This window comes from Leucopleurus acutus (assembly GCF_964270905.1).
Source record: "Leucopleurus acutus genome assembly, chromosome: 2".
NCBI classification, from domain to species: domain Eukaryota; kingdom Metazoa; phylum Chordata; class Mammalia; order Artiodactyla; family Delphinidae; genus Leucopleurus; species Leucopleurus acutus.
In genome coordinates, this window is record NC_139143.1 from 102314933 (window position 1) to 102341978 (window position 27046).

The window sequence follows — 27046 nt, forward strand, 5'->3', positions numbered from 1 at the left end:
AGGGAGTCCAGGAAAAGGTCTGGAGCTGCCAAAGAGGCAAGATACTTTTTCTTCCCTCTTTGTTTCCTGGTGCGTGAGGAGAGGGGATTAAGAACGCTGCTTAAAGGAACGCCAGAGAGCCACGGCTAAATGCGCGGACCCCAGAGACGGGTGCGAGCTGCGGCTAAAAGCGCGGACCCCAGAGACGGGCATGAGACGCTAAGGCAGCTGCTGCCGCCACTAAGGGGCCTGTGTGCAAGCACAGGTCACTATCCACGCCCCTCTTCCGGGGAGCCTGTGCAGCCCGCCACAGCCAGGTTCCCAGGATCCAGGGACAACTTCCCCATAAGAACGCACGGTGGGCCTCAGGCTGGTGCAACATCATGCTGGCCTCTGCTGCCGCAGGCTCGCCCCGCAATCTGCACCCCTCCTTCCCCCCGGCCAGAGTGAGCCAGAGCCCCCGAATCAGCGGCTCCTTTAACCCCGTCGTGTCTGCGCGAAGAATAGACGCCCTCCGGCGACCTACACACAGAGGCAGGGCCAAATCCAAAGCTGAGCCCCTGGGAGCTGTGAGAACAAAGAAGAGAAAGGGAAATCTCTCCCAGCAGCCTCAGAAGCAGCAGATTAAAGCTCCACAATCAACTTGATGTACACTGCATCTGTGGGATACATGAATAGACAACGAATCATCCCAAATTGAGGAGGTGGACTTTGAGAGCAAGATTTATGATTTTTTCCCCTTTTCCTCTTTTTGTGAGTGTGTATCTGTATAGCTTTGCTTCCACCGTTTGTCCTAGGGTTCTATCCATCCGTTGTTTTTTTTTAAATTTTTTTTCTTAATAATGAATTTTAATAACTTTATTTTAGTTTACTTTAACCTTTCTTTTCTTTTCCTTCCTTCCTTCCCTCCCTCTCTACCTCCATCCCTCCCTACCTCCCTCCCTCCTTTAGACAACGAATCATCCCAAATTGAGGAGGTGGACTTTGAGAGCAAGATTTATGATTCTTTCCTTTTCCTCTTTCTGTGAGTGTGTATGTGTATGCTTCTGTGTGAGATTTTGTCTGTATAGCTTTGCTTCCACCATTTGTCCTAAGGTTCTAGCCATCCATTTTTTGTTTTTTTTCTTAATAATTATTTTTTAATTTAATAACTTTATTATATTTTACTTTAATTTTACTTTATCTTTTTTCCTTCCTTCCCTCCTTCCTCCCTTCCTCCCACCGTCCCTCCCTCCCTCCCTCCTTTCTTTCTTTCCCTCCTTTTCTTTCCTTCCTCCCTCCCTCCCTTCCCTCCTCCCTCCCTCCCTCTCTCTCTCACTCTCTCTCTCTCTCTCTTTCTTTCTTCCTAATTCTACTAATTCTTACTCTCTACTTTTTCTCCCTTTTATTTGGAGCCGTGCAGATGAAAGACTCTTGGTGCTGCAGCCAGGAGTCAGTGCTGTGCCTCTGAGGTGGGAGAGACAACTTCAGGACGCTGGTCAACAAGAGACCCCAGCTCCACATAGTACCAAAAGGCGGAAATCTCCCAGAGATCTCCATCTCAACACCAGCGCCCAGCTTCACTCAACGACCAGCAAGCTACAGTGCTGGACACCCTATGTCAAACAACTAGCAAGACAGGAACACAACTCCACCCATTAGCAGAGAGGCTGCCTAAAATCATAATAAGGCCACAGACACCCCAAAACACACCAACAGACGTGGACCTGCCCACCAGAGAGACAAGATCCAGCCTCATCCACCAGAACACAGGCACTAGTCCCCTCCACCAGGAAGCCTACACAACCCACTGAACCAACCTTAGCCACTGGGGACAGACATCAAAAACAACGGGAACTACGAACATGCAGCCTCCAAAAAGGAGACCCCAAACACAGTAAGATAAGCAAAATGAGAAGTCAGAAAAACACACAGCAGATGAAGGAGCAAGATAAAAATGCACCAGACGTAACAAATGAAAAGGAAATAGGCAGTCTACCTGAAAAAGAATTCAGAATAATGATAGTAAAGATGATCCAAAATCTTGGAAATAGAATAGACAAAATGCAAGAAACATTTAACAAGGACCTAGAAGAACTAAAGATGAAACAAACAATGATGAACAACACAATAAATGAAATGAAAAATACTCTAGATGGGATCAATAGCAGAATAACTGAGGCAGAAGAAAGGATAAGTGACCTGGAAGATAAAATAGTGGAAATAACTAATGCAGAGCAGAATAAAGAAAAAAGAATGAAAAGAACTGAGGACAGACTCAGAGACTTCTGGGACAATATTAAATGCACCAACATTCGAATTATAGGGGTTCCAGAAGAAGAGAAAAAGAAAGGGACTGAGAAAATATTTGAAGAGATTATAGTTGAAAACTTCCCTAATATAGGAAAGGAAATAGTTAATCAAGTCCAGGAAGCACAGAGAGTCCCATACAGGATAAATCCAAGGAGAAATACACCAAGACACATATTAATCAAACTGTCAAAAATTAAATAGAAAGCATATTAAAAGCAGCAAGGGAAAACCAACAAATAACACACAAGGGAATCCCCATAAGGTTAACAGCTGGTATCTCAGCAGAAACTCTGCAAGCCAGAAGGGAGTGGCAGGACATACGGAAAGTGACGAAGGAGAAAAACTTGCAACCAAGATTACTCTACCCAGCAAGGATCTCATTCAGATTTGATGGAGAAATTAAAACCTTTACAGACAAGCAAAAGCTGAGAGAGTTCCGCACCACCAAACCAGCTTTACAACAAACGCTAAAGGAACTTCTGTAGACAAGAAACACAAGAGAAGGAAAAGACCTACAATAACGAACCCAAAACAATTTAGAAAATGGGAATAGAAACAAACATATCGATAATTACCTTAAATGTAAATGGACTAAATGCTCCCACCAAAAAACACAGATTGGCTGAATGGATACAAAAACAAGACCCATATATATGCTGTCTACAAGAGACCCACTTCAGACCTAGAGACACATACAGATTGAAAGTAAGGGGATGGAAAAAGATATTCCATGCAAATGGAAACCAAAAGAAAGCTGGAGTAGCAATTCTCATATCAGACAAAATAGACTTTAAAATAAAGACTATTAGAAGAAACAAAGATAATGATCATAATGATCAAGGGATCGATCCAAAAAGAAGATATAACAATTGTAAATATTTATGCACCCAACATAGGAGCACCTCAATACATAAGGCAAATACTAACAGCCATAAAAGGGAAAATCGACAGTAACACATTCACAGTAGGGGATTTTAACACCCCACTTTCACCAATGGACAGATCATCCAAAATGAAAATAAATAAGGAAACACAAGCTTTAAATGATACATTAAACAAGATCGACTTAATTGATATTTATAGGACACTCCATCCAAAAACAACAGAATACACATTTTTTTCAAGTGCTCATGGAACATTCTCCAGGATAGATCATATCTTGGGTCACAAATCAAGCCTTGGCAAATTTAAGAAAATTGAAATTGTATCAAGTATCTTTTCCAACCACAACGCCATAAGACTAGATATCAATTACAGGAAAAGATCTGTAAAAAATACAAACACATGGAGGCTAAACAATACACTACTTAATAATGAAGTGATCACTGAAGAAATCAAAGAGGAAATAAAAGTACCTAGGAACAAATGACAATGGAGACACGACGAACCAAAACCTACGGGATGCAGCAAAAGCAGTTCTAAGAGGGAAGTTTATAGCAATACAAGCCCACCTTAAGAAACAGGAAACATCTCGAATAAACAACCTAGCCTTGCACCTAAAGCAATTAGACAAAGAACAAAAAAACCCCAAAGTTAGCAGAAGGAAAGAAATCATAAAAGTCAGATCAGAAATAAATGAAAAAGAAATGAAGGAAACAATAGCAAAGATCAATAAAACTAAAAGCTGGTTCTTTGAGAAGATAAACAAAATAGATAAATCATTAGCCAGACTCATCAAGAAAAAAGGGAGAAGACTCAAATCAATAGAATTAGAATGAAAAAGGAGAAGTAACAACTGACACTGCAGAAATACAGAAGATCATGAGAGATTACTACAAGCAACTCCATGCCAATAAAATGGACAACCTGGAAGAAATGGACAAATTCTTAGAAATGCACAACCTGACAAGACTGATCAGGAAGAAATAGAAAATATGAACAGATCAATCACAAGCACTGAAATTGAAACTGTGATTAAAACTCTTCCAACGAACAAAAGCCCAGGACCAGATGGCTTCACAGGTGAATTCTATCAAACATTTAGAGAACAGTTAACACCTATTCTTCTCAAACTCTTCCAAAATATAGCAGAGGGAGGGACACTCCCAAATTCATTCTATGAGGCCACCATCACCTTGATACCAAAACCAGACAAGGATGTCATAAAGAAAGAAAACTACAGGCCAATATCACTGATGAACATAGATGCAAAAATCCTCAACAAAATACTAGCAAACAGAATCCAACAGCACATTAAAAGGATCATACACCATGATCAAGTGGGGTTTATTCCAGGAATGCAAGGATTCTTCAATATACGCAAATCAATCAATGTGATAAACCATATTAACAAATTGAAGGAGAAAAAACATATGATCATCTCAATAGATGCAGAGAAAGCTTTTGACAAAATTCAACACCCATTTATGATAAAAACCCTGCAGAAAGTAGGCATAGAGGGAACTTTCCTCAACATAATAAAGGCCATATATGACAAACCCACAGCCAACATCATCCTCAATGGTGAAAAACTGAAAGCATTTCCACTAAGATCAGGAACAAGACAATGTTGCCCACTTTCACCACTCTTACTCAATATAGTTTTGGAAGTTTTAGCCACAGCAATCAGAGAAGAAAAGGAAATAAAAGGAATCCAAATCGGAAAAGAAGAAGTAAAGCTGTTTGCAGATGACATGATACTATACATAAAGAATCCTAAAGATGCTATCAGAAAACTACTAGACCTAATCAATGAATTTGGTAAAGTTGCAGGATACAAAATTAATGCAGAGAAACCTCTTGCGTTCCTATACACTAATGATGAAAAATCTGAAAGTGAAATCAAGAAAACATTCCCATTTACCACTGCAACAAAAAGAATAAAATATCTAGGAATAAACCTACCTAAGGAGACAAAAGACCTGTATGCAGAAAATTATATGACACTGATGAAAGAAATTAAAGATGATATAAATAGATGGAGAGATATACCATGTTCTTGGATTGGAAGAATCAACATTGTGAAAATGACTCTACTACACAAAGCAATCTACAGATTCAATGCAATCCCTATCAAACTACCACTGGCATTTTCCACAGAACTAGAACAAAAAATTTCACAATTTGTATGGAAACACAGAAGACCCCGAATAGCCAAAGGAATCTTGAGAACGAAAAACGGAGCTGGAGGAATCAGGGTCCCTGACTTCAGACTATACTACAAAGCTACAGTAATCAAGACAGTATGGTCCTGGCACAAAAACAGAAAGATAGATCAATGGAACAGGATAGAAAGCCCAGAGATGAATCCACGCACATAAGGTCACCTTATCTTTGATAAAGGAGGCAGGAATGTACAATGGAGAAAGGACAGCCTCTTTAATAAGTGGTGCTGGGAAAACTGGACAGCTTCATGTAAAAGTATGAGATTAGATCACTCCCTAACACCATACACAAAAATTAGCTCAAAATGGATTAAAGACCTAAATGTAAGGCCAGAAACTATCAAACTCTTAGAGGAAAACATAGGCAGAACACTCTATGACATAAATCACAGCAAGATCCTTTCTGACCCACCTCCTAGAGTAATGGAAATAAAAACAAAAATAAATGGGACCTAATGAAACTTCAAAGCTTTTGCACAGCAAAGGAAACCATCAACAAGACCAAAAGACAACCCTCAGAATGGGAGAAAATATTTGCAAATGAAGCAACTGACAAAGGATTAATTTCCAAAATTTACAAGCAGCTCATGCAGCTCAATAACAAAAAAACAAACAACCCAATCCAAAAATGGGCAGAAGACCTAAATAGACATTTCTCCAAAGAAGATATACAGACTGCCAGCAAACACATGAAAGAATGCTCAACATCATTAATCACTAGGGAAATGCAAATCAAAACTACAATGAGATATCATCTCACACCAGTCAGAATGGCCATCATCAAAAAATCTAGAAACAATAAATGCTGGAGAGGGTGTGGAGAAAAGGGAACACTCCTGCACTGCTGGTGGGAATGTGAATTGGTACAGCCACTATGGAGAACAATATGGAGGTTCCTTAAAAAACTACAAATAGAACTACCATATGACCCAGCAATCCCACTACTGGGCATATACCCTGAGAAAACCATAATTCAAAAAGAGTCATGTACCAAAATGTTCATTGCAGCTCTATTTACAATAGCCCGGAGATGGAAACAACCTAAGTGCCCATCATCGGATGAATGGATAAAGAAGATGTGGCACATATATACAATGGAATATTACTTAGCCATATAAAGAAATGAAATTGAGCTATTTGTAATGAGGTGGATAGACCTAGAGTCTGTCATACAGAATGAAGTCAGTCAGAATGAGAAAGACAAATACTGTATGCTAACACATATATATGGAATTTAAGAGAAAAAAAAATGTCATGAAGAACCTAGGGGTAAGACAGGAATAAAGACACAAATCTACTGGAGAACGGACTTGTGGATATGGGGAGGGGGAAGGGTGAGCTGTGACAAAGCGAGAGAGAGGCATGGACATATATACACTACAAAACGTAAGGTAGATAGCTAGTGGGAAGCAGCCACATAGCACAGTGATATCAGCTCGATGCTTTGTGACCGCCTGGAGGGGTGGGATAGGGAGGGTGGGAGGGAGGAAGATGCAAGAGGGAAGAGATATGGGAACATATGTATATGTATAACTCATTCACTTTGTTATAAAGCAGAAACTTACACACCACTGTAAAGCAATTATACCCCAATAAAGATGTTAAAAAATAAATAAAAAAATAAAAAATACATGTATAGACAAAAAACAAACAAACAAACAAAAACATTAACTGGAGAGATGTTTTGAAGCATGTGCTTTGAATAAAGTAAACAACATGAAGAGATTTGGTTTGCTTCTGAAGGGCCAAATAAATGTAAAATGGAATAAATGCTCATTTATTTCATGAAAATTACCTTCTCTAGAAATTCTGCCCTTTTCCAACTCCCTTCTAGAAATACATTCTGATGGCATTTCATCAGAGTCTTCTTTAATCTCCTCTGCGATGCTCAAATTTGGTTTTGGGAAGATTTTTCCAAATCCTATATTGGATGCATCAACTTCAGAAGCAGGTAAGTCTAAGAGTTAACATTGACATCAGCCATTAAAAATCCCTCCCTTCAAAACAGTTTTTCTTTTCCATTTTTAATTTTTAAGATATATTCTAGCACTAAAACTCTTTGGTGTTTTTCTCAATACTCTGAAACAAGGATAAGCAAACTTTTTCTATAAAGGTTCAAACAGTAAATACTTTAGGCTTTGCAGGCCATATGGTTTCTATCATGACTACTCAACTCTGCCACTAGAACATGAAAATCATAAAAGAAGACATTTCCATTTGAGGGTACTAAAAAAACATCCATTATACTTCCCACCAGGGAAAAAAAAAGGAGCCAATCCTAATCAAAGTCAGGAAAAAGAAGTATTTGCACACTTAATTATTCAATTAGGAAAATTAAAAACCATTATAAATTTTAAATTTACAACATAGCAACATAATGGATTGCATTCAGAAAACATGAATCTTAGCTTCAGCAAAAATTAAACTGACTTGGGGGAGAGGGTTGGGAAGGACAGGATTAAACATTCAGTAGAAAAATTCCAGTTATACTACCTAAAAAAACAAACAAAACCCTAAAAAAGCTCTGAAAATGATGCAAATAACATGCCATATTTAGGATTATAAAAGTCTCCTCATAACATAGAAAAGCCATCGTACCAACAGACCTCCTGTGGTCTGAAGGCATCAGTAAGAAAAAACACTTTTAAAACTGTTTTTACTGTTAATTCAGCATTACTCTACGTTGATGCAGAATGGGACAATTGTCCCCACCTCACAAAGGTCTAAGTCCTTGAGTAAATTAAACTTAAAAAAATAAAAATTTGTGTAAAGGGGTGACTAGTCATGAGATAAGAAAGAAAACCATACAAAAATATAAATACTGAAACAAACAAAAAAGGAGCTATCTGAAAAGGCAATGCATTCTCACTAACCATCAGAGAGACAGGAATTAAAACCAGTTACAGTTTATCACTCAGTACATTTGCAATACTTATTAGAACTCTATCCTATATTCACACAAGTGCTCAAAGATATATGTACAAAAATGTAAATTCCAGAATTTGCTGTAATAATAAAGAAAATGGAAACAACCTCAACTTCTATAATAGAGTATAATTAAATAAAGATTGTTATAACTATACTATGGAGTGCTATGCAGCCATAAAAAAATAACCCATGATGGCTACTTAAAAAAAGAAGTAAGGGAAAAAAAATGTTTATACACAAGTGTAGGATAAGATCTGGAAGGACTATTTTCATACCGAATTATTAACAATGGTTATCTCTAAGTATTGGGATAGGGAACAGTGGGGTTTGAGGTGTTAACATTTTAAAACTTTATATGCTCCTGTTTTGATTATATTTTCTATAAGCTGGTATTATTTCTGAAATTTAAAAATTAAAGAACAAGGAAATGCCACTGTAGTATAACATCAAATTAATGTTTAAAATAAGCATAAAAAATCTGTAATTTCAATACATTATCTTCAAACTTAACGAATAGTATCTTGTAAATAAGCTTCCATGTCTTTTGGATTAAAAACAAAAAGTTTACATGAAATCTACGAGTCAAAAAATAATCACACTGCTTGTTTTCCTAACCAATAATACAACTGTACTAATAAAACCAGAGCATCACATATAATAAGCAATGAAAAAACAGATCAATACAAGAAACTCTTTTATCATATTTTTAGTGTAAACATCAGCAAAAATGAGAGTAAGGCTCACCCTAGAGTTCATTACTAGCAAAAGGTAACTGTGACAATCTTACCACTAAGCTCCAATTTTAGTTATATAAAAAAGTTTAAAATGGATAGTATTCTAAGACACTAACAAAGACCTAATTGCATATTTTAAATATATTCACAAATACTAAAAAAACAGAAACATACAAAATTTAATTTTAATACAAAAAAAAACTGAGAAGAATTTTTACATAGCATGTTAAACAACTAGAATACACTTACCAAAATTTTGTTCTTCACAATTTTGTTCTTTTTCTAAATCTTTCTTAAATGCAGCTGACATGTCGGTAGATATATGGAATTCAATTTTTTTATTACCTACAGGTTGTGGTTGGTCAAATACATCCGAAGGTAACAACACTGGATGTAAACTGCTGTTTACAAACAATCACAGCATTACTTTGTAATTACAAATAAAATTTTGAGTAAAACATTTCATATTTACTTTAAATTTAAAAAGCTAACACTGATAAAACACACTATAGGCATTGAACAAAGTAACTTACATTTAACTTCAATAAATCCTAACAAATATTCTCATATAGGTATTATTAAATTCCTAGTTTAGACAGATAAGGAGTTTGAGGCTAAAGGGTGTTAAGAAATTGCATAAAGTCACTCAGTAAATGACAGAGATAGGACTTTAGGACTATTGATTCTAAACTTCAGGGTATTTACCAATAAGCAAAAAAGTTCATTCTATGTTTAATGTAAGCATTTTATGCACTGTATTCTATATACTATATATAATAAACCTATGCAGGTCAATGCAGTAGCCACAAGCCACATGTGGCTAATAAGCATCTGAAATGTTGCTGTACTTATGCTCTAAGTACAAAATATACGCCAGAGTTTAACAACTTTGTGTGAAAAAAGAAATATAAAACGTTTTAATAACGTTTTATATTAATTATATGTTAAAATAACATTTCAGATATAATCAGTTGGATAAAATATATTATTAAAATTAATTTTATCTTTTAATGTGGCTATTGGAAAATTTAATTGGTTCACATTACAGCTGACCCTTGAACAACTTAGGGGTTAAGGGCCCCAACCCTGCAGCAGTTGAAAAGCTGTATATAACTTCATCAGCCTTCCATATCCATGGTTCCTCTATATCTGTGGATCCATATCTAGGGATTCAACCAACCTCAAATCATGTAGTACTGTAGTATTTATTGAGAAAAAGTCTGCATATAAGTGGACCCACACAGTTCAAACCCGTGCTGTTGAAGGGTCAACTGTATTAATTTTTAATTGTTTGGTGCTGCTACAGATCAAAAGCATGGGACTGTGGTGTCAAAACATACATAGGTGGGAAATATGCATCATATTATGTATACTTAACATGAAATAATAATTTTAAAAAACCCAAAGACCCATTCCTTTAAAAATGTAAAAAGATCATTTTAACAAACTTCTTCCTCTATTTATAAAGTTACTTACAAGTTCAAGGGAAATTTACATTGTAGAAAAGCTGAATAAAATTAAAATTGCAATTAATGGCAATTTTCATCTGATTAAGATATTAAAATATATAGAATTGCATGGCAAAAAGGCAAGTAAAATTTCTGCCATAATTTCAAAGAAAATTTGTTAAGCAAAATGTCAGATAATCGGTGAAAAAGGAAAAAAAGGACAATATATTTCAAACTAAATACACAGTAATAAGTACTATTTCATTGGCAATTTCTCTACTCTAACTGAAAGTTTAAGACATAGTCAGAAGTTAATTTATACCTAATAAAATTCTTTCGTACCCATAGCCCTGACCATCACCCAACATCTACATAATTTTCCTGGAAAGTTTATTACAAGGTGACAAAGTCTGAAAGAAATTCTTAATTGTTTTTAATATCAGTGGCATTACAATGGCTCCCTCAATGTATTCAAACACCATAACTTAACATTTAAGGCAGATCTCTCCACATCCTTCCAGCTTTCCCTTTCAACATTTCTATTCCTACGCACCAAATTTTCCTACCTCTGGAAACTCACTTTTTCATTCACACTGGATATCTCTTCCCTGCCTAAGTTTTGCCTCTCATCCTTCAAGCCCAGCTCAAATGTCTCCTCTCTCTTAAAGTCTTTCCAGATTTCCTGACTGGCTGTGACATTTCCTTCCTCACAATACTTCATTCTTAATTACATCTTCTTCTTATGTCATTTATTATAATTGCTAATGCAACAGTCATCTGTGCATATGGCTTACTTACCCATAAGACTATTAACTCACTGTTTGAAAAGATAGCATTGAGCTTTGGAAGAGTGATCCAAACCCCATAATATTTAGCAGAGAACGTATCACATAATTGATAAATATTTAAAGGTGGGTCCTGTGTGCTAAGCCATGTGAACTTTTACCAGGTAGGGTACTTCAAAGTAAAAAAATGTTTGATATCAGGTAGTGGAGTTAGGAGAAATTAACAAAATTTCATATAAACACATTGGTGATGGATGCCATCATCAAAACTGTGAGTGCAGGAGGAGAAAGAGATAATGAAAGTAAATGAATTTTGTTTTGGATAATATCTTAAGTGCCTACAAGACACTCTGAGTATGCAAATAGGAAGCTGGAAATGAAGATTTTAGATCTCAGGAGGTTAAATCTAGAGATGGAGATTTGGAATCTATTAGCTGCAACAGGTGAACCATAAAAAAATTAATGATGTTAATAAGGAGTATAAATATATGAACAGAAAATGACAATGGACAGGAGTATATGGAATCCAGTATTTAAAAAAAAAGCAAGTGAGTAAGAGAAAGTCACAAAAGAAAAAAGTAGGAAGGAAGAGAGGAAGTAAGATGAGAAATAAAAAAAGAGAATGTAAAATTAAGGGTGGACAATTTTGAAACCTGGGGTAGTCAATAGTATCAAATGCTGGTCAACTTTGAGAATTAAGGATACTTGTGAATTTGGCAAATAAGCAGTCACTGGTAAACCAGTGGACTGATGAAATAAAAGTCAGAGTGAGGTATGATTTGAGTTAAGCAATCAGACAAAGTACATACAAAACGCTTATCCAAAACAAAACAATCCAAAACAAAATTACCCGTGTGAAGCAGATGATGGTATATTCAACATATCCTTTATTTTTCTCTTTTTTCTCACGTGGTGCTGCTTTATTGTTTTTGGTCTTTTGGGCTGAAGATTTGCTAGTTCCATTAGTTTCGTCATTCTACATTGGAGGAAAGAAAAGTAGAAAAGATTTCTTTGTGTAGAAGCGTAGCTATCTACAACTGCTTTTGTTAAACAAATTTGTATTGAGCTTATAAATTATAAAATGATTTACATGGCATAAGTATAATTTCTAAGCCATCAAATAAGATATAATCAATCTGACAAAAGCTCAAGTTACAAATCTCCTTGCTCAACTTTCATCTTTGTTTGAAGGAATTTGGAATTTCCTTAATTGCAATTTTTAAAGATATGTTTTACTAAAAAAATTATTAGTTGCCCAAATGACTGAACTTTGATGCCAAAAAGTTAAAGAAAATACACTAAATATAATCTCTGTAACTTTATTGCTCTTTTCTTGACTAATATTCAAAAGACCTTACGAACGTAGTAAAATTATTTTGATTCATATTCTAATTATTAAAGAGAACTGGACTTAAGTACTTTTACTTAAAAATATTTTGTACATAATTGTTGGAAAGCATCATTATATAAAAAAGATACTTGAGAACAGTTTTCAAATACTATACTCTGAAGTAGCTTAATCAATCAAGGGGTGACAATTGATACCTTATACATAGCTTATCTCCATTATGGTTATGAATAATATTTAGAATAGATCTTGTCTAGGCTTTCTTGGATCTTCCACAGGATCAGATATAGTGCTTCCACAGAGCAAGTTCAAAAACCACTAGTCACAGCTCTACTTCTCCAGAGTTAAGTTTGCGAAATTTGAAAGCAAAACAAGCACAGTAAAATGTAGTGAAGAAGAATTTGGTTAAAATAAGTTTTAAACCTTTTTTCCTTAAGCGAGGAAAAATGAAAACATGTTATAAATTTTTAAAGCCTCTTAACAATCACAGTTTACCAAAAATTTTATGAATAAATCCAGTTATACAAAATATATATCTATATTCATAGATTGCTCACCCAAAGTATACTAAGGCTCTACACAGTGCAAGGCATATGTTAAGTAAGTAATCAATAGATATCTGCTGACAAATACATAGTGGCATATTTTATAATATTTCCAGAAGATAACAGAGAAGCATGAAACCAGAGGTTAGTTCATGCAAAGGCTTTGTTCTCATGACTCAAGATGAATTAGCATAATTCCTCACTACATCCCTAAATGGAAACTTAAATAAACAAAAATGGTTTTAGCTAGCCTATTAAAGCATTTCTCATTACTATCATTATTTTTATAAAGAAAATAAAATTTACAGGTTAAGTAATTAGCCCATTGCAATGTTCTACATTCTTTATTTAACAAGTTAGTCTATTAAGAACTGCCAGCCTTCCTTATTGTCTCTATTCAAGACAGATACTCTATTCACTCCTATTTTAGTAGTTCCAACATAACTCCTTCCTTAAGAAAGAGAAAATATATGGAGCCACTACTCAAGTGGATGTTGCCTCAGTAATAGTCAAATTGCTGCTGATTACTTGTATATGTTGCTTAGATTCTCTGCTTGGATTTTGACTCCTGTCAACCACTCCTTCTGTATCTGGTTGCTTCTGTGCATATCTGCCTAAGATTCCCATCATTGGCCTACACAGGTATTTTAGCCTAGGGGTTGACAAATTACAGCCAAAGGACCAAATCTAGTCAGTGTCTGTTTTTCTTAAATAAAAAGTTTTATTGGAAGATAGCAACATCCAATTATTTAGGTATCATCTATGGCTGCTTTCCACTACAACAGAATTCTTTGGCTCTATACAGAAAATGTTTAGCAATTCCTGTTTTAGGCTATGCTGTGGATTATATACCTGAATATTATTAACAATTTACTGCTCTTTGCGAGAATCTTTAAACAAAATATATGTAGATCATCAAGAAAAACTAATAAAAGAATAATTCCTTTGCAGTAATTTCTGTGAATGTTTTTGTATAAAATCCTATAGAATTGCTCTAGAAATTATTCTGAGGTGAATAAAATCCAGGGGAATAAGCTGACAAAAACAGAAATACAACTTAATTTTGTTCTGTAAAGTCTCCACAAACACTGAATTAGTAAATAATGGATCACTGCCCCTAGGGCACTGATGTTCCTGCAAGCATGTGCTCACATCAGTTGATCAATACATACCTAGTTTTATGCGTGTTTCTGTTTAAGAACACCTTATTTAATATATATAGTTGATTCATTAACATTGAACTCACAGTCAATAGTGCTATAACTCAGGCCTGAACAAAGTTTATCTAACACACAGCATTTTCTCCATAAAGCACACCACAACCTTCTTGATCTTGGATACACTAGACAGCACTTCAACACTATGCTTGGAGACCATTTTAAACAGCAAAATCAACAACAAACAGCACAAAAATGTGCAAAACATGGTACAAATAGACAGTGAAAAAGACACTTGTTTACGGTATGAGAGCTGAAGCAAGAAGGCAGAATGTCACCTTGTTCTACCTCATCTAGGAATGTGCATGTCAAGAGACTCAAATTTTTCACCATTCTGCACATGCTGTCTTCAGAAGACCATAAAAGCACTGTAATTATTGATGCTGAAGTCATAAATAAATAAAGGATCAACTGTATACCATAATCATCAATCCAAAAAATTACTCAGAATACAAAAATGTTCCCGTAAGTCTTGATATCTAGTTTTAGGTCTTAATCTATAGCATGATGGGGAGTTGGGGATGGACAAATTCTAAAGACCCCGAATTAAGAAGAAGTGTATGCAAAACTTAAGAAGAGCAAGAGAATCTCTCTCCCATATTCTATGTTTCTTAGAATCTAAACAAATATTATTTGACATTGCAAACCTTTGACTGTCTTCATCATCACTGCTTTCATATTCTGATTCTTTACTAGATAATTCCTCATCCTCATCTGGCAAAGGAGGTTCCTCCGGTGGCTGAGGAGATGCAGGTGGAAGAGGAGCATGTAGTGGCATATAGTCCTCATACTAATTAAAAGAACAAAGCAAAAATACTATGGTAATCTATGATGTTTAGAAAACCATTTCCATTCAGATACATGATTCTTACATCTCTCTACCTCATGATTTTCTTCTACACATTCAACATATATTGATGAAATACTTGTCTTAGCAGCCTTTAGCTGATCACAAAACTTGTTTCTTCTTTCTTGGCACTTAGCTGGACTAAATTTCCAAACCTCCTTTTCAGTTAGATTTCCCCTGAATTTTAGTCAATGAAATGTTAGCATAAAAAACTCCCACACATATAATTCTCTCTTTCTTCTTGATCTGCAGGCTGCATGGTGATGTCCTCACCAACTTGGGAATGCAAATAATGAAGATAACTTATATTTTAAGTGACTCAGTAAAGGAGAACACCATTCTGCCCTACTTTTGGAATGAACTTGGCACGAGCAAAAAATAACTTGTATTGTGTTAAATTACTAAGATTTGAGTTTTATTTGTTAATAGCAGCTAGCATAATCTTTGCAATGTGCCAGGAATTGAGGTGTTGGGGTTATAAAGAAAAATTATGCAGCTAATAGTATACACATTAGAAAAGCAACCAATACACAATACAAAAGCAAATTTTCTATTTAAATGTTAGCTCTCGGGCTTCCCTGGTCGCGCAGTGGTTGAGAGTCTGCCTGTAGATGCAGGGGACGTGGGTTCCTGCCCCAGTCCAAGAAGATCCCACATGCTGCGAAGCGGCTAGGCCCGTGAGCCATGGCTGCTGAGCCTGCACGTCCGGAGCCTGTGCTCCGCAACAGGAGAGGCCACAGCAGTGAGAGGCCTGCGTACCACAAAAAAAAAAAAAAAAAAAAAAAAAAAGTACTAAGGGTACATATATATAATGGAATATTACTCAGCCATTAAAAAAGAACGATGTAATGCCATTTGCAGCAACATGGATGGACCCAGAGACTGTCATACTGAGTGAAGGTAAGTCAGAGAAAGATAAATATCATATGGTATCACTTATAAGTGGAATCTAAAAAAATGGTAGAAATGAATTTATTTACAAAACAGAAAGAGTCACAGATGTAGAAAACAAATTTATCACCAACAGGGGGGAAGTGATAAATTGGGAGATTGGGGTTGACATATACACACTACTATATATAAAATTGATAACTAATAAGAACCTATTGTATAGCACAGGAAACTCAATACTCTGTAATGGCCTATATGGGAAAAGAATCTAAAGAAGAGTGGATATATGCATATGTATAACTGATTCACTTTGTTGTATACACCTGAAACTAACACAACATTGTAAATCAACTATACTCCAATTAATAAAAAATAAATAAATAAAAAAATACTAAGAGTACTATAGCAAAATATTAGGTTGGCCAAAAGGTTCGTTCGTTTTTTTCCGTAAGATGGCTCTATTAGCGGTTAGCTGTCTTTAACTTCATTTGAAACCATTTTGTTTGTGACAGCTTGTCATATCAACGTACATTTAAAAAAAAAAATTATCAAAACTGGTGAATTTTTGTGTGGCCATTTTAATATCGATGGAAGAAAAAAAGCAACATTTTCAGCATATTATATTTTATTATTTCAACAAAGGTAAAAACGCAACTGAAATGCAAAAAAAGATTTGTGCAATGTACGGAGAAGGTGCTGTGACTGGTCAAATGTGTCAAAAGTGGTTCGCAAAGTTTTGCTGGACGATGCTCCATAGTCGGATAGACCAGTTGACGTTGACAGCAATCAAATCGAGACATTAATTGAGAACAATCAATGTCATAGCACGCGGGAAGTAGCCGACATACCCCAAATATCGAAATCGGGCAATGAAAATCATCTGCACCAGCTTGGTTATGTTAATCGCATTGATGTTTGGGTTCCACCTAAGTTCAGTGAAAAAAATCCTTCTTGATCATATCTCCGCATGCGATTCTCTACTTAAACGTAATGAAATCGTTCCGTTTTAAAAACAAATTGTGATGGGCAATGAAAAGTGGATACTGTACCATAATGTGGAACGAAAGAGATCGTGGGGCAAGCAAAATGAACCACCACCAACTATACCAAAGGCCGGTTTTCATCCAAAGAAGGTGATGCTGTATATATGGTGGGATTGGAAAGGAGTCCTCTATCATGAGCTCCTTCCAGAAAACCAAATGATTAATTCCAACAAGTACTGCTCCCAGTTAGACCAACTGAAAGCAGCACTTGACGAAAAGCACCCGAAATTAGTCAACAGAAAATGCATAACCTTCTATCAGGATAACGCAAGACCACATGTTTCTTTGATGACCAGGCAAAAACTATTACAGCTTGGCTGGGAAGTTCTGATTCATCTACCGTATTCACCAGACATTGCACCTTCAATTTCCATTTATTTTGGTCTTTACAAAATTCTCTTAATGGAAAAAATTTCAATTCCCTGGAAGACTGTAAAAGGCATCTGGAACAAACAGTTCTCTGCTCAAAAAGATAAAAAGTTTTGGGAAGATGGAATTATGAAGTTGCCTGAAATATGGCAGAAGGTAGTGGAACAAAACGGTAAATACACTGTTCAATAAAGTTCTTGGTGAAAATGAAAAATGTGTCTTTTATTTTACTTAAAAATTGAAGGCACTTTTTGGCCAACCCAATAATAACTAAAATTATTCAAGAGCAGACATAGCCTACCATTGAAATTATTGATAGATCTGCACAGTAAATTCTAATAAAAAATCATCAACCTTTTAAATAAAACCAGAAAGATAGAAATTTTAGACAATTCAGTATGTTAAATGTAACTGTCCTATAGGATAGCACAACATCCTAGGTCAAAGGCCTGAACAACAACACTGGCAGAAATGATGCATAAATTAAAGCATCTCTTTAATGTTCTGGCTTTCTCCCACTTTCAATTCTCCACTGGACTATTATTATGTTAACTTTACACTTGTTCATTTTCAATACACATTAGAGGTCACTGACACAACATTTGTAAAATTTAGCCTCAATAATTTCACCTCAAGAAGAGAAATTTTGAATCTTGAAAATTCTAAGAGCTTTCTTACCATGGGAGGCCTTGCAGTAATTGGTCCAAAAGGTGTGGGCAAATTCATTTTATTCATAAGATGAAGCACCTTAATAAAAGTGGTAAAACATTTAAAATAAAATAGAAAAATGATGATTCAACTCATATCTGATATTTTATGTACTTAAAAACTTTGCAGTAACACTATTCATTACTTTAGTGCAAAGGAAAGACCACCTCTTGCCTTTATAATCCCAGGACAGGGCTAAACTAGTATATCTCAGGCACTGGTGTATCTCAGAAGATTAGCCTTCCTAAAATATTTGTCAATTCTACAAATACAATTATTCTCATTATTAAAAATGTCATGTTCTTACAACATAAAAATTTACTGAACTGTTTTTTTCCCTTGATTATTGTGAAATTATGAAACACAGAGAAGTACAACAAAGAAGATAAGTATCATCTATATTTTGTACTTAAAAGTACGTTTTATTGTCAGTACTTTCAAGCATTTGCTGAGGGGTCCTCTATGTCCTTTCCTTTAAGAAAGGAAAAGGTGTATACTAAAGTAACAAAGAATTACCAGAAATTATATTTCCCAAATTAGCTTATGTTTATTAGTATTATTAATACTAAACATGTTAGTATTTTTAAGCTATAGTTTATAAAAGCCTTTACTTGAATGTAGTAATTTTTTATTACCTTTTGCAATGGACTGAATGTTTGTGTCCCCCTCCAAAACTCTTATGTTGAATCCTAATCCACAATGGGATGGCATTAGGACATAAGGCCTTTGGGAAGTAATTAGGTCATAAGGGTAGAACCCCCATAAATGGGATTAGCGTCCCTTATAAAAAGCACAAGAGAGAGCTCTCTCACCCTCTTTCAGCTACATGAGGATACAAAGAGAAAACGGCCATCTGTAACCCAGAAGAGGGCCCTCACCAGAACCTAACCGTGCTGGCACACTGATCTCCAACTTCTAGCCTCTAGACTGTGAAAAATAATTTTTTATTATTTAAAAGCCACCCAGGCTATGGTACTTAGTTATAGCAGCACAAACTAAGACACCTTTAAAATACTGAAACATCATTGTCCCTACAGGAATTAGTGTAATACTATTATTAAAAAAAGTTTGAGAATTAGCATGAAAAGTAACATATAAGGTTGTACAAGTATTTACTTTGAGGAACGTTTTATTCTACTTACCTGTACGTAGAACTTAGGCACACTTGCCAAAGCATTTACTATGTTTGCTAGAATTGTGCTTGAAGGTGGTGGGTACATATACTTGAGGCATGAATTTAGAGGAAAAGTCAGCCTAAAAAAAATATTTAAAAATGCTTATTGTGTTTTAATAAGTTTCATATCAATAACTCATTTTAGGTAACCTAATAACATACAAATTGCTCAAATGATTCAGTAAGAGTACTCTGTTCCTAAAAGATCCAATTGATTACATTTAAAAAGAAACTTGCCTTCTGATTGCATTATAGAAGAATACGGCATTTCTTATCAGAGAATATCTTACAACTGTGAACATTTTAATGGAACCAAATTCAGTGACAAACTCTTAGAGCTCAGTATGTTTAATCAACACATTAAAAATATGCACGATATATAATAAAATGTTCTTTAAAAAATTATCTTATTTGCAATACACACACATCCCCCACATATACCACCTATCCAAAACAAAACCAAAAGAATAATGAAATACAAACAAAAAATGCTAACCCATGGTTTGGTGCAATTCCATTTTCTATGGTTAAACAATCAAGTTCTTTCTTTTCTTTATCATCTTCCACAGTATCATCAGACCTAAGAAATACAGAATCAAAGTTGATCTTACCTTTAGAAATAGAATGAAAAATTGCATACAAAAATGACATATTATCTTTTTAAACAGGGCATTATGAAAACAGTTCCATAAGTAAAACTTTCAACTATTTCTTAAGTAAACACCAATAAAAAAGAGTATCTATTCCAGATATTATAGAAGGCATGGCACATTTTCATTTACTCTTCACAGCAACCCTATGAAGATGGTATGATAAATCTCACTGACACCCCCACCCCACCAAAACTGAAGTTCACATGGTATAAATCAGTGGCACACAAATTTCCTCAATGTACATCAATGAGGGTCTGTTAAAACTCAGACTGCTGGGGCCTATCCTCCTCCCCACCCCCAATACCCCAAATTTCTGATTCAGTAGGACGAGGTTAAGGCCTAAGAATCTTTCTTTCAGTCAAGATCCTAGACGATGTAGCTGGTACAGGGATTATACTTTGAGAGCCACTGGTGTAAAGCAAATTTATAAAGGTTGTGTAACTACAAAGAATTAACAGCTGGGACCCAAATACCAGGCCACGCCTATTCACGACACCTTGCTATATCTAACACAAGGACTTTATACTAGGTACCTTCCCTCCACTTAAAGTTGAATGCTTTTCCCCCTACTCTTTTCCCACTTCACATTGATTAATTCCTAATATTAAATCAATACTCAGGTTCCTAATGCACAATTAGGAATGAACAAATACATTGCTTTAATGTACTAGATTCAGTAGGGAGATATAACCATTTACTGTTTCAAATTATTTACCTGCTAGTCTGAAAACAATCCAAGAGCAATACAACGGATTTAAAAAAACACTTTTAAAATGTACGAAAACCTATCTACATACCTTTTCTTTTTTTCAGTGCTTGAAGAAGGACATGGTGAATGAACCTGATCTTGCTCTTTTGCAAATTCAACAACTAAAGTATGACCTAAAAGCTTCAGTTGATGAAGTCTTGTCAATGCCTTCAGTTGGAAGAGTAAAAAAAAAAAAATTAATAACTGTACCAAAATTATTTGTTAGAGACCATATATAAATAATTTATACATGTTTTTTGTTAACGCTCGTAACATTTCCTTGGCTATTTCTTACCCATTTCTCATCTCAGGCTGCCAAGACTTCATTACTTATTAAGCAACTGCTTCCAATCACTTAGGAAAACTAAGATCTGGTTAAATACAATGCTGCCTATACCCAGGCAGCTGAAAATGGTTAGAAAAACCAACATAATGAATTGGGCTAGTCTCACTTTAAATTCATAACCACAAATCTGAGGATGACCCTTAAGGAAGCCACAGTCAAATATATTAGTTCATTTTTTCTACCAATCTCTAAGACAATATTTTGTACTATTTCCTTCTTCCTCAACCTCACAATACTCCTGTCACATTATTTTAGCCTAGGATACTGCTTCCTACTTTGAGAAAACTGAAGCAACAAGATGAGAACTTCAGATTTCCCACCATAAGTTTCCATCTACCAGCTTCTGCATCCACATATTCTATCTTCTATCTGTTATCACATGTTAACAATCCATGTTTTTATTTAAATCTAGTTGTTTTACTTGTATACTAAATCCCAGCCTCTCTTCTGCTCTCTGGAACTGTACAGGGTGTGTTCCTACCTACATTGCTAATTTTCTGTCCTCTATTGGATCATCGACATCAGCATACAAACATAGTCTGATTTCTCCCATCCTAAAAAATATTTTTTCTTCATCTGTTGATCCAACTTATCACTCTCGCCCACCCGCCCCCACCCTCACTCCGCTTTAAATTACTCTTGCAATAAAACTCAAGAATTATCTATGCCCTCTATCTAAAATTCCTCCCTGCCCATCCAGTCTCACACTCACTCCAATCAGGTTCATGCCTTAATCAGTCCACTGACACTGCTTGTCATAAACAACAAATTCTGTACTGCCACAACAATGGTCAATTCTCAATCTTCATTTTACTGCATTTAACACAATCACTCCACTCCCTCCTTCATACATGTTCTTCACTTGGTGTCTAGACACTATAATTTCCTACAGGTTTCTTCCCAGCTCATTTGTTTCTACTCCTCAATCACGGTGGCTTATGCCATCTCAAACTCTTAATGCTGTCATGCTCCAGAGGTCTATTATTGGTCCTCTCTATCTAATCCAGCACCCTAATTTAAAAAACCATCTCTATGCTGATGATTTCCCAATTTATAATTTCAGCCCAAACCTCTGTCCTTAAATCCAGGAACATATATCCAAACTACTGGAAAGCTTCTCTTAATTTTAAATATTTTACAATTAAGACTTCAGGAATTGAATCTTCTCTCCCCATTCCCCCTCAAATGGTCTCCATCGGGAACCTTCCGATGGTAACCCCCTTCTTTCATTTACTCATGTCAAAAATCGTGGAACCATCCTTAACACCTCTTTCCCACATTGCATATCCAAGCCACTGAGAAATTCTGTTTGCTTCTACCTACAAAATATATCCAGAATCTGACTATTTCCTACCATCTCCATTGCTACCATCATGGTCCAAGCGACCATCATCTCTGGACCGAATTAACAGTATAACCTTTTAAGAGATTTCCCTGTTTCTACTCTTCCCTGCCTTCTATCTACTCTCAACACAAAGTGATACTTTTAAATATAAGGTGAATTATGTTACTGCTTTGCTCACAATACTACAATGGCTCCCAATTTTACTCAGAGTAACATCTATGGTCCTTACAGTACCTACATGATATGGCCCTCTTACTTCTCTGACCTCAAATTCAATATCTCCCCTCATTTTTTTTGCTTTAGCCACAAGCTAGTGCATGCCAGCTATTCCTCTTACTAGAATGCACTTCCCCAAAATTCCCTTAGCTAACTTCCTTCACTTCCTTTAAAGTGTTGCTCAAATATGACCATAACTACCTTAACTGTAGCTTAATCCTCCCAACCCAGCACTCCTGATCCTATCGTTCTTTTTTTATAGTATTTATCATTTTCTAAAATATTAAACTCATTAAGTTTATTATTTATGGTCTGTCTCCCCTTTGAGAATGTGAGCTCCGATGAGGGCATAAATCTGTGTTTTATTCATTGATATATCCCAAGACCTAAAGCACTATCTAGCACATAGCAGGCACTCAATATTTTTTGAACAAATGGAACGTTAGGCCTTAACAGGGACTATAATTTTTGTTTTGCGGTACGCAGGCCTTTCACTGTTGTGGCTTCTCCAGTTGCGGAGCACAGGCTCCGGACGCACAGGCTCAGCAGCCATGGCTCACAGGCCTAGCCACTCCCCGGCATGTGGGATCTTCCCGGACCGGGGCACAAACCCGTGTCCCCTGCATCGGCAGGCGGACTCTCAACCACTGCTCCACCAGGGAAGCCCAACAGGGACTATAATTTTATTCTACCATCTTTATGCATCCTTATTCGACTCCATTTTACAAAGCAAGTTTCTATACGTTTCAATAATTTTCAAGTCCTTAAATCAGCCTAGACCTCTTACTATCAGTGAGCCTTTGATTATCTGAAATACAGCTGAATTGCTTTAAGTTTCTTCCTCTCAAAATCTATGTCACACATTCTTTTCAAAGTTATGGCTTTTAAGTTTTAATGTTAGACAATGACTGGTTCCATGCCCTCTCCTCCAAGTTAATCTTGACTCTAAAACAAGGTGGTTTTCATTACCATATTTTACTAAACACTTTTTATGCTATATTTCAAAAGGTCTTTTCTGAAAAAAAATTTTTCCTATACTTTAATACATATAATGTGAAAGTCCTCTGTAATCCCATCCTTGGAGAAAGACATTTATTATTAGTCCTCTGTAATCCCATCCTTGGAGAAAGACATTTATTATTCAATTTGGTGTATAGCTCTGCTACATTTTGTTCTATGCATAAACTAACATACACAGTATTGATACTAGTTTTCCAAAATTCCAAGGTTACATATTATATGTTTTGCAACTTTATTCATGTACTCTATCTGGGCTACATTCCTTATTAATACATATTCATTTGAGCTCATTCTCTGAGGGTTGTAGTCCAGTGTATGGATATACTACAATTTAAAGTATCCTTCCCTCTTATTGATAAGAATTTGGGTCATTTCTATAGTTTCACAATAAAAATACTTTACTAATAGACTGTGTTCGTTCTTCACCTTGTGTCATCACAGGATCTTATCTTCTTAAAACTCTCTTCTCCTTGCATCCATGAAAATTTATTTTCTAGTTCTACTTCCTTTTTATCTTCTCCCTCCCAGTCTTCTTTGCTGGCTCTTCTCCCTTTGGGCAACCATATCCATTTACCTTGTTGAGGAAACTATTTTTAACCCTGCCTCAGCTCTAGGTCCATATTTTTAATTGTTTTTAAAATATTTCCACAGAAGTAGCCCACAGACTCCACAAAATTAATAGATAATATGTGAATTCATTACCTACCTTTGCAAACATCCTCTGAATCCTGCCCCTGTCAACTAATGTAATAACCCAATAACTCAGTCCAAAAATTTCCAAGTATTCCCTCTCTCTCAACCACTACATCTACGGGGATCACAGGACCAAAAAACACAATCTCTACCAAATTTGTATCTACTTCTTCCTTTGTCTTCTTACTGCCTTATTCAGATCCTTTCTCTTGCCTTAGCCATTATAACATTTCTCTTGTCTTTGCTTTCCATTTGGTCTTTCTAACTCTAATCTTTTTCCATATCCAATCCATTACATGAACTCTACCAGATGTCTTTCACAGATTTGACCATATTACTGGTCAGCTCAAATATATCAAGTGCCTTAAGAATAACTACTAAACAAAATTCAATCCCTCCCTCCCTTCCACCCAAATTTAGACTCAACCTATCTTCCAAGTCCTATTTCAATTTCAACCCTTAGTTTTTGCTCCACTTAGGACTTTCCATGCCCCACAGCTTTATTTAGTGTTCTCTAAACCTGGAAGGTCCAACTCCCTTTGTTTTCTTCTCAAAATCTAACTAATCATTAAAGGTCTACCTCAAAGGTCACCTCCTTTGCAAATGATCCCCTAGGATTTTTTTAAATATATATATTTTCCATATAATGCTTAAAACATCTTGTCTTGCAACAGTTACAGAGATAGTTATCAATGTTTGCATCCTTTAGAATTTGTCACTTTTAATTACATATGAGATTACAATTCAATTTTAATTCATGTTCCAGTTAATCTACAAGTCTTATGTCCAAACATTGGGCAAAATCTGCCAAATGACAAACCAAATGTAGCCTATGGAGCAAACTCTGAAAATACAAACCCTTTTGCTTTTAAAAACTATAGTTTAAAATTATGCTCCATTTTTTAAAACTGGATAACAGAAAATTGTTAATAATAGAAAAGAAAAAGTCATACCTTTATAGCTGCTTTTTCATTAGGGAAAGTAGCAAAAGCTGTATGTTTCTGAAAAAGAAGATACAAATTATTTCAAATATAATTTCTCATAAGGAAGTCTGATACTTTACCAGCTGACAGTGATTTGACACATTAATAAAATCACAGAAAAGGACAGAAAATCCAGATCATTTAACTGATTACTAAATTCAGTACACTGCTTTTGAATCAGTTTAGGATCAAACTTCTTTGAGATGAAAGATTTTCTCATATAAAGGGGCACACACACACAGCATGTTTTACATATATTTTCAAGTAGTTCGACAGTCCATAAGTTTAAAAACCCCTACTATACACAGAGGACCACCCTTAAACCATCCAAAAATATAAAATATCTTCCATGTATAACGCATCTACGATCTAAACTTTCCTTTATATAGCCAAATGCAAAGTTTAAATTGGTCTTTCTCCTAACTCAGTAATTCTCAACCCTGGCTGCATTATTAGAAACACGTGGGGAGACTTCAACCACTGATGTTTTGCCCCATCACAGGCCATCTGGCAGAAACTTAACATCACCACTGCTATTTTAATGGAGAGAACTCATCTAAAACATCTTCAGGTATAAAGGAGAATAAAGTAATTGTGTACATCCCAGTGTTGGACTTTGAACAGTCTTAAAATATTGCTCCCTGAAGGATTCCGTTGGAAATTTTTTATGAATAACATCCTCGTCAAAAACTTAGTAGAAATCTTGTAACTAGTTTACTCAAGTTACCGACTACTGTAGCTTCTCCTCTATTTAGATGAATGTCTTAACGCTGGCTTATAAGTACCAAGATTTTTAAACAGTCCTTCGTTACATATTTCTGAGAGTACTCTTGAGCCTAAGAGAAATACCTCCAAATTCAGAGGAGTTTCGAGATTCCCAGGATGGGAAAATGGAACATAACTAAGATTCTCTTTTCATTTTTTCTTCTTTGCCTTTCTCACTTGCCCTTTTCCGCAGCGCGGCGACTAACCTAGGCTCGAGCCAATTAAAACCTGACTTGGGACTATTTTGATATGGAGGAAAGACTGGGAAGCCCCCACTACACAAGCACATTTCCCTCACTCTTTTCTGTCTTCTTCCTTCTGTCAGAACTCCCCCTCCCCAGGTCAACAGCCAAGGGCCTTCCCCGGAGGCTCGGGACTGGCGCGCCCTTACCAGTCGCCCCTTATCGGACAGGATGCGCACGGACTGCGCCCCGAAATACTTCAGTAAGTCCTCTTTCTCCTCAGCAGTCAGCTCGGCTGGCAGGTGCCTCACTAGAAGGGTTCGGTCGCCCCGCGGCGGAGAAAGCGAAGCAGAGCTCTGACATCCTCTCGACAACGGCAGCGGCTGTTCCGAAGCCGCCATTTGTCACGGAGAACCAACAGGGAAGCCACTGAAGAAACCGCAGTGATCATAAAAAGCTGAGCTAAGTAAGTGTTTTCCCACTTCGCGCTAAGGATTCTGGAAACAAGGAAGTAACGCGAGAGATGTCGCCTTCTCGCGAGACCTGCACCACGGACGGGTGCCAACTCTTCGGAGACACGTACCTCAGAGTGAAGGGCAAGGTTCCACGGTGATGGGAAAGCAAAACGATTCAAATTTCAGGTAGTTGATGACGGCATTAAAAACAAAAATTCCCTCGAGATA

At 36.0% G+C, this 27046-nt stretch overlaps 1 protein-coding gene across 6 annotated transcripts in view; it reads right to left on the minus strand.

The window, feature by feature from the left end:
- The window catches only part of RNPC3 (RNA binding region (RNP1, RRM) containing 3), a 57567-nt gene extending 30737 nt beyond the window's left edge, over nucleotides 1-26830 (minus strand). For 4 of the 6 annotated variants that reach the window (XR_014326015.1, XM_082834032.1, XM_082834031.1 and 1 more), the window contains exons 1-10: nucleotides 26573-26830; nucleotides 25387-25434; nucleotides 20863-20981; nucleotides 19909-19992; nucleotides 19381-19492; nucleotides 18209-18277; nucleotides 15028-15170; nucleotides 12121-12246; nucleotides 9287-9438; nucleotides 7171-7332 (exon numbers count right to left, since the gene is read on the minus strand). Coding sequence is in view for 5 of the 6 variants with exons in the window: in XM_082834032.1 (XP_082690158.1) it covers nucleotides 7171-7332; nucleotides 9287-9438; nucleotides 12121-12246; nucleotides 15028-15170; nucleotides 18209-18277; nucleotides 19381-19492; nucleotides 19909-19992; nucleotides 20863-20981; nucleotides 25387-25434; nucleotides 26573-26764 (1207 nt within the window). In the remaining variant the exon portion in view is untranslated. The remainder of the gene's footprint in view (nucleotides 1-7170; nucleotides 7333-9286; nucleotides 9439-12120; nucleotides 12247-15027; nucleotides 15171-18208; nucleotides 18278-19380; nucleotides 19493-19908; nucleotides 19993-20862; nucleotides 20982-25386; nucleotides 25435-26572) is intronic. The other 2 variants (XM_082834034.1, XM_082834033.1) reach the window with 2 other exon arrangements.
- Between the last annotated feature and the right edge of the window lie 216 nt (nucleotides 26831-27046).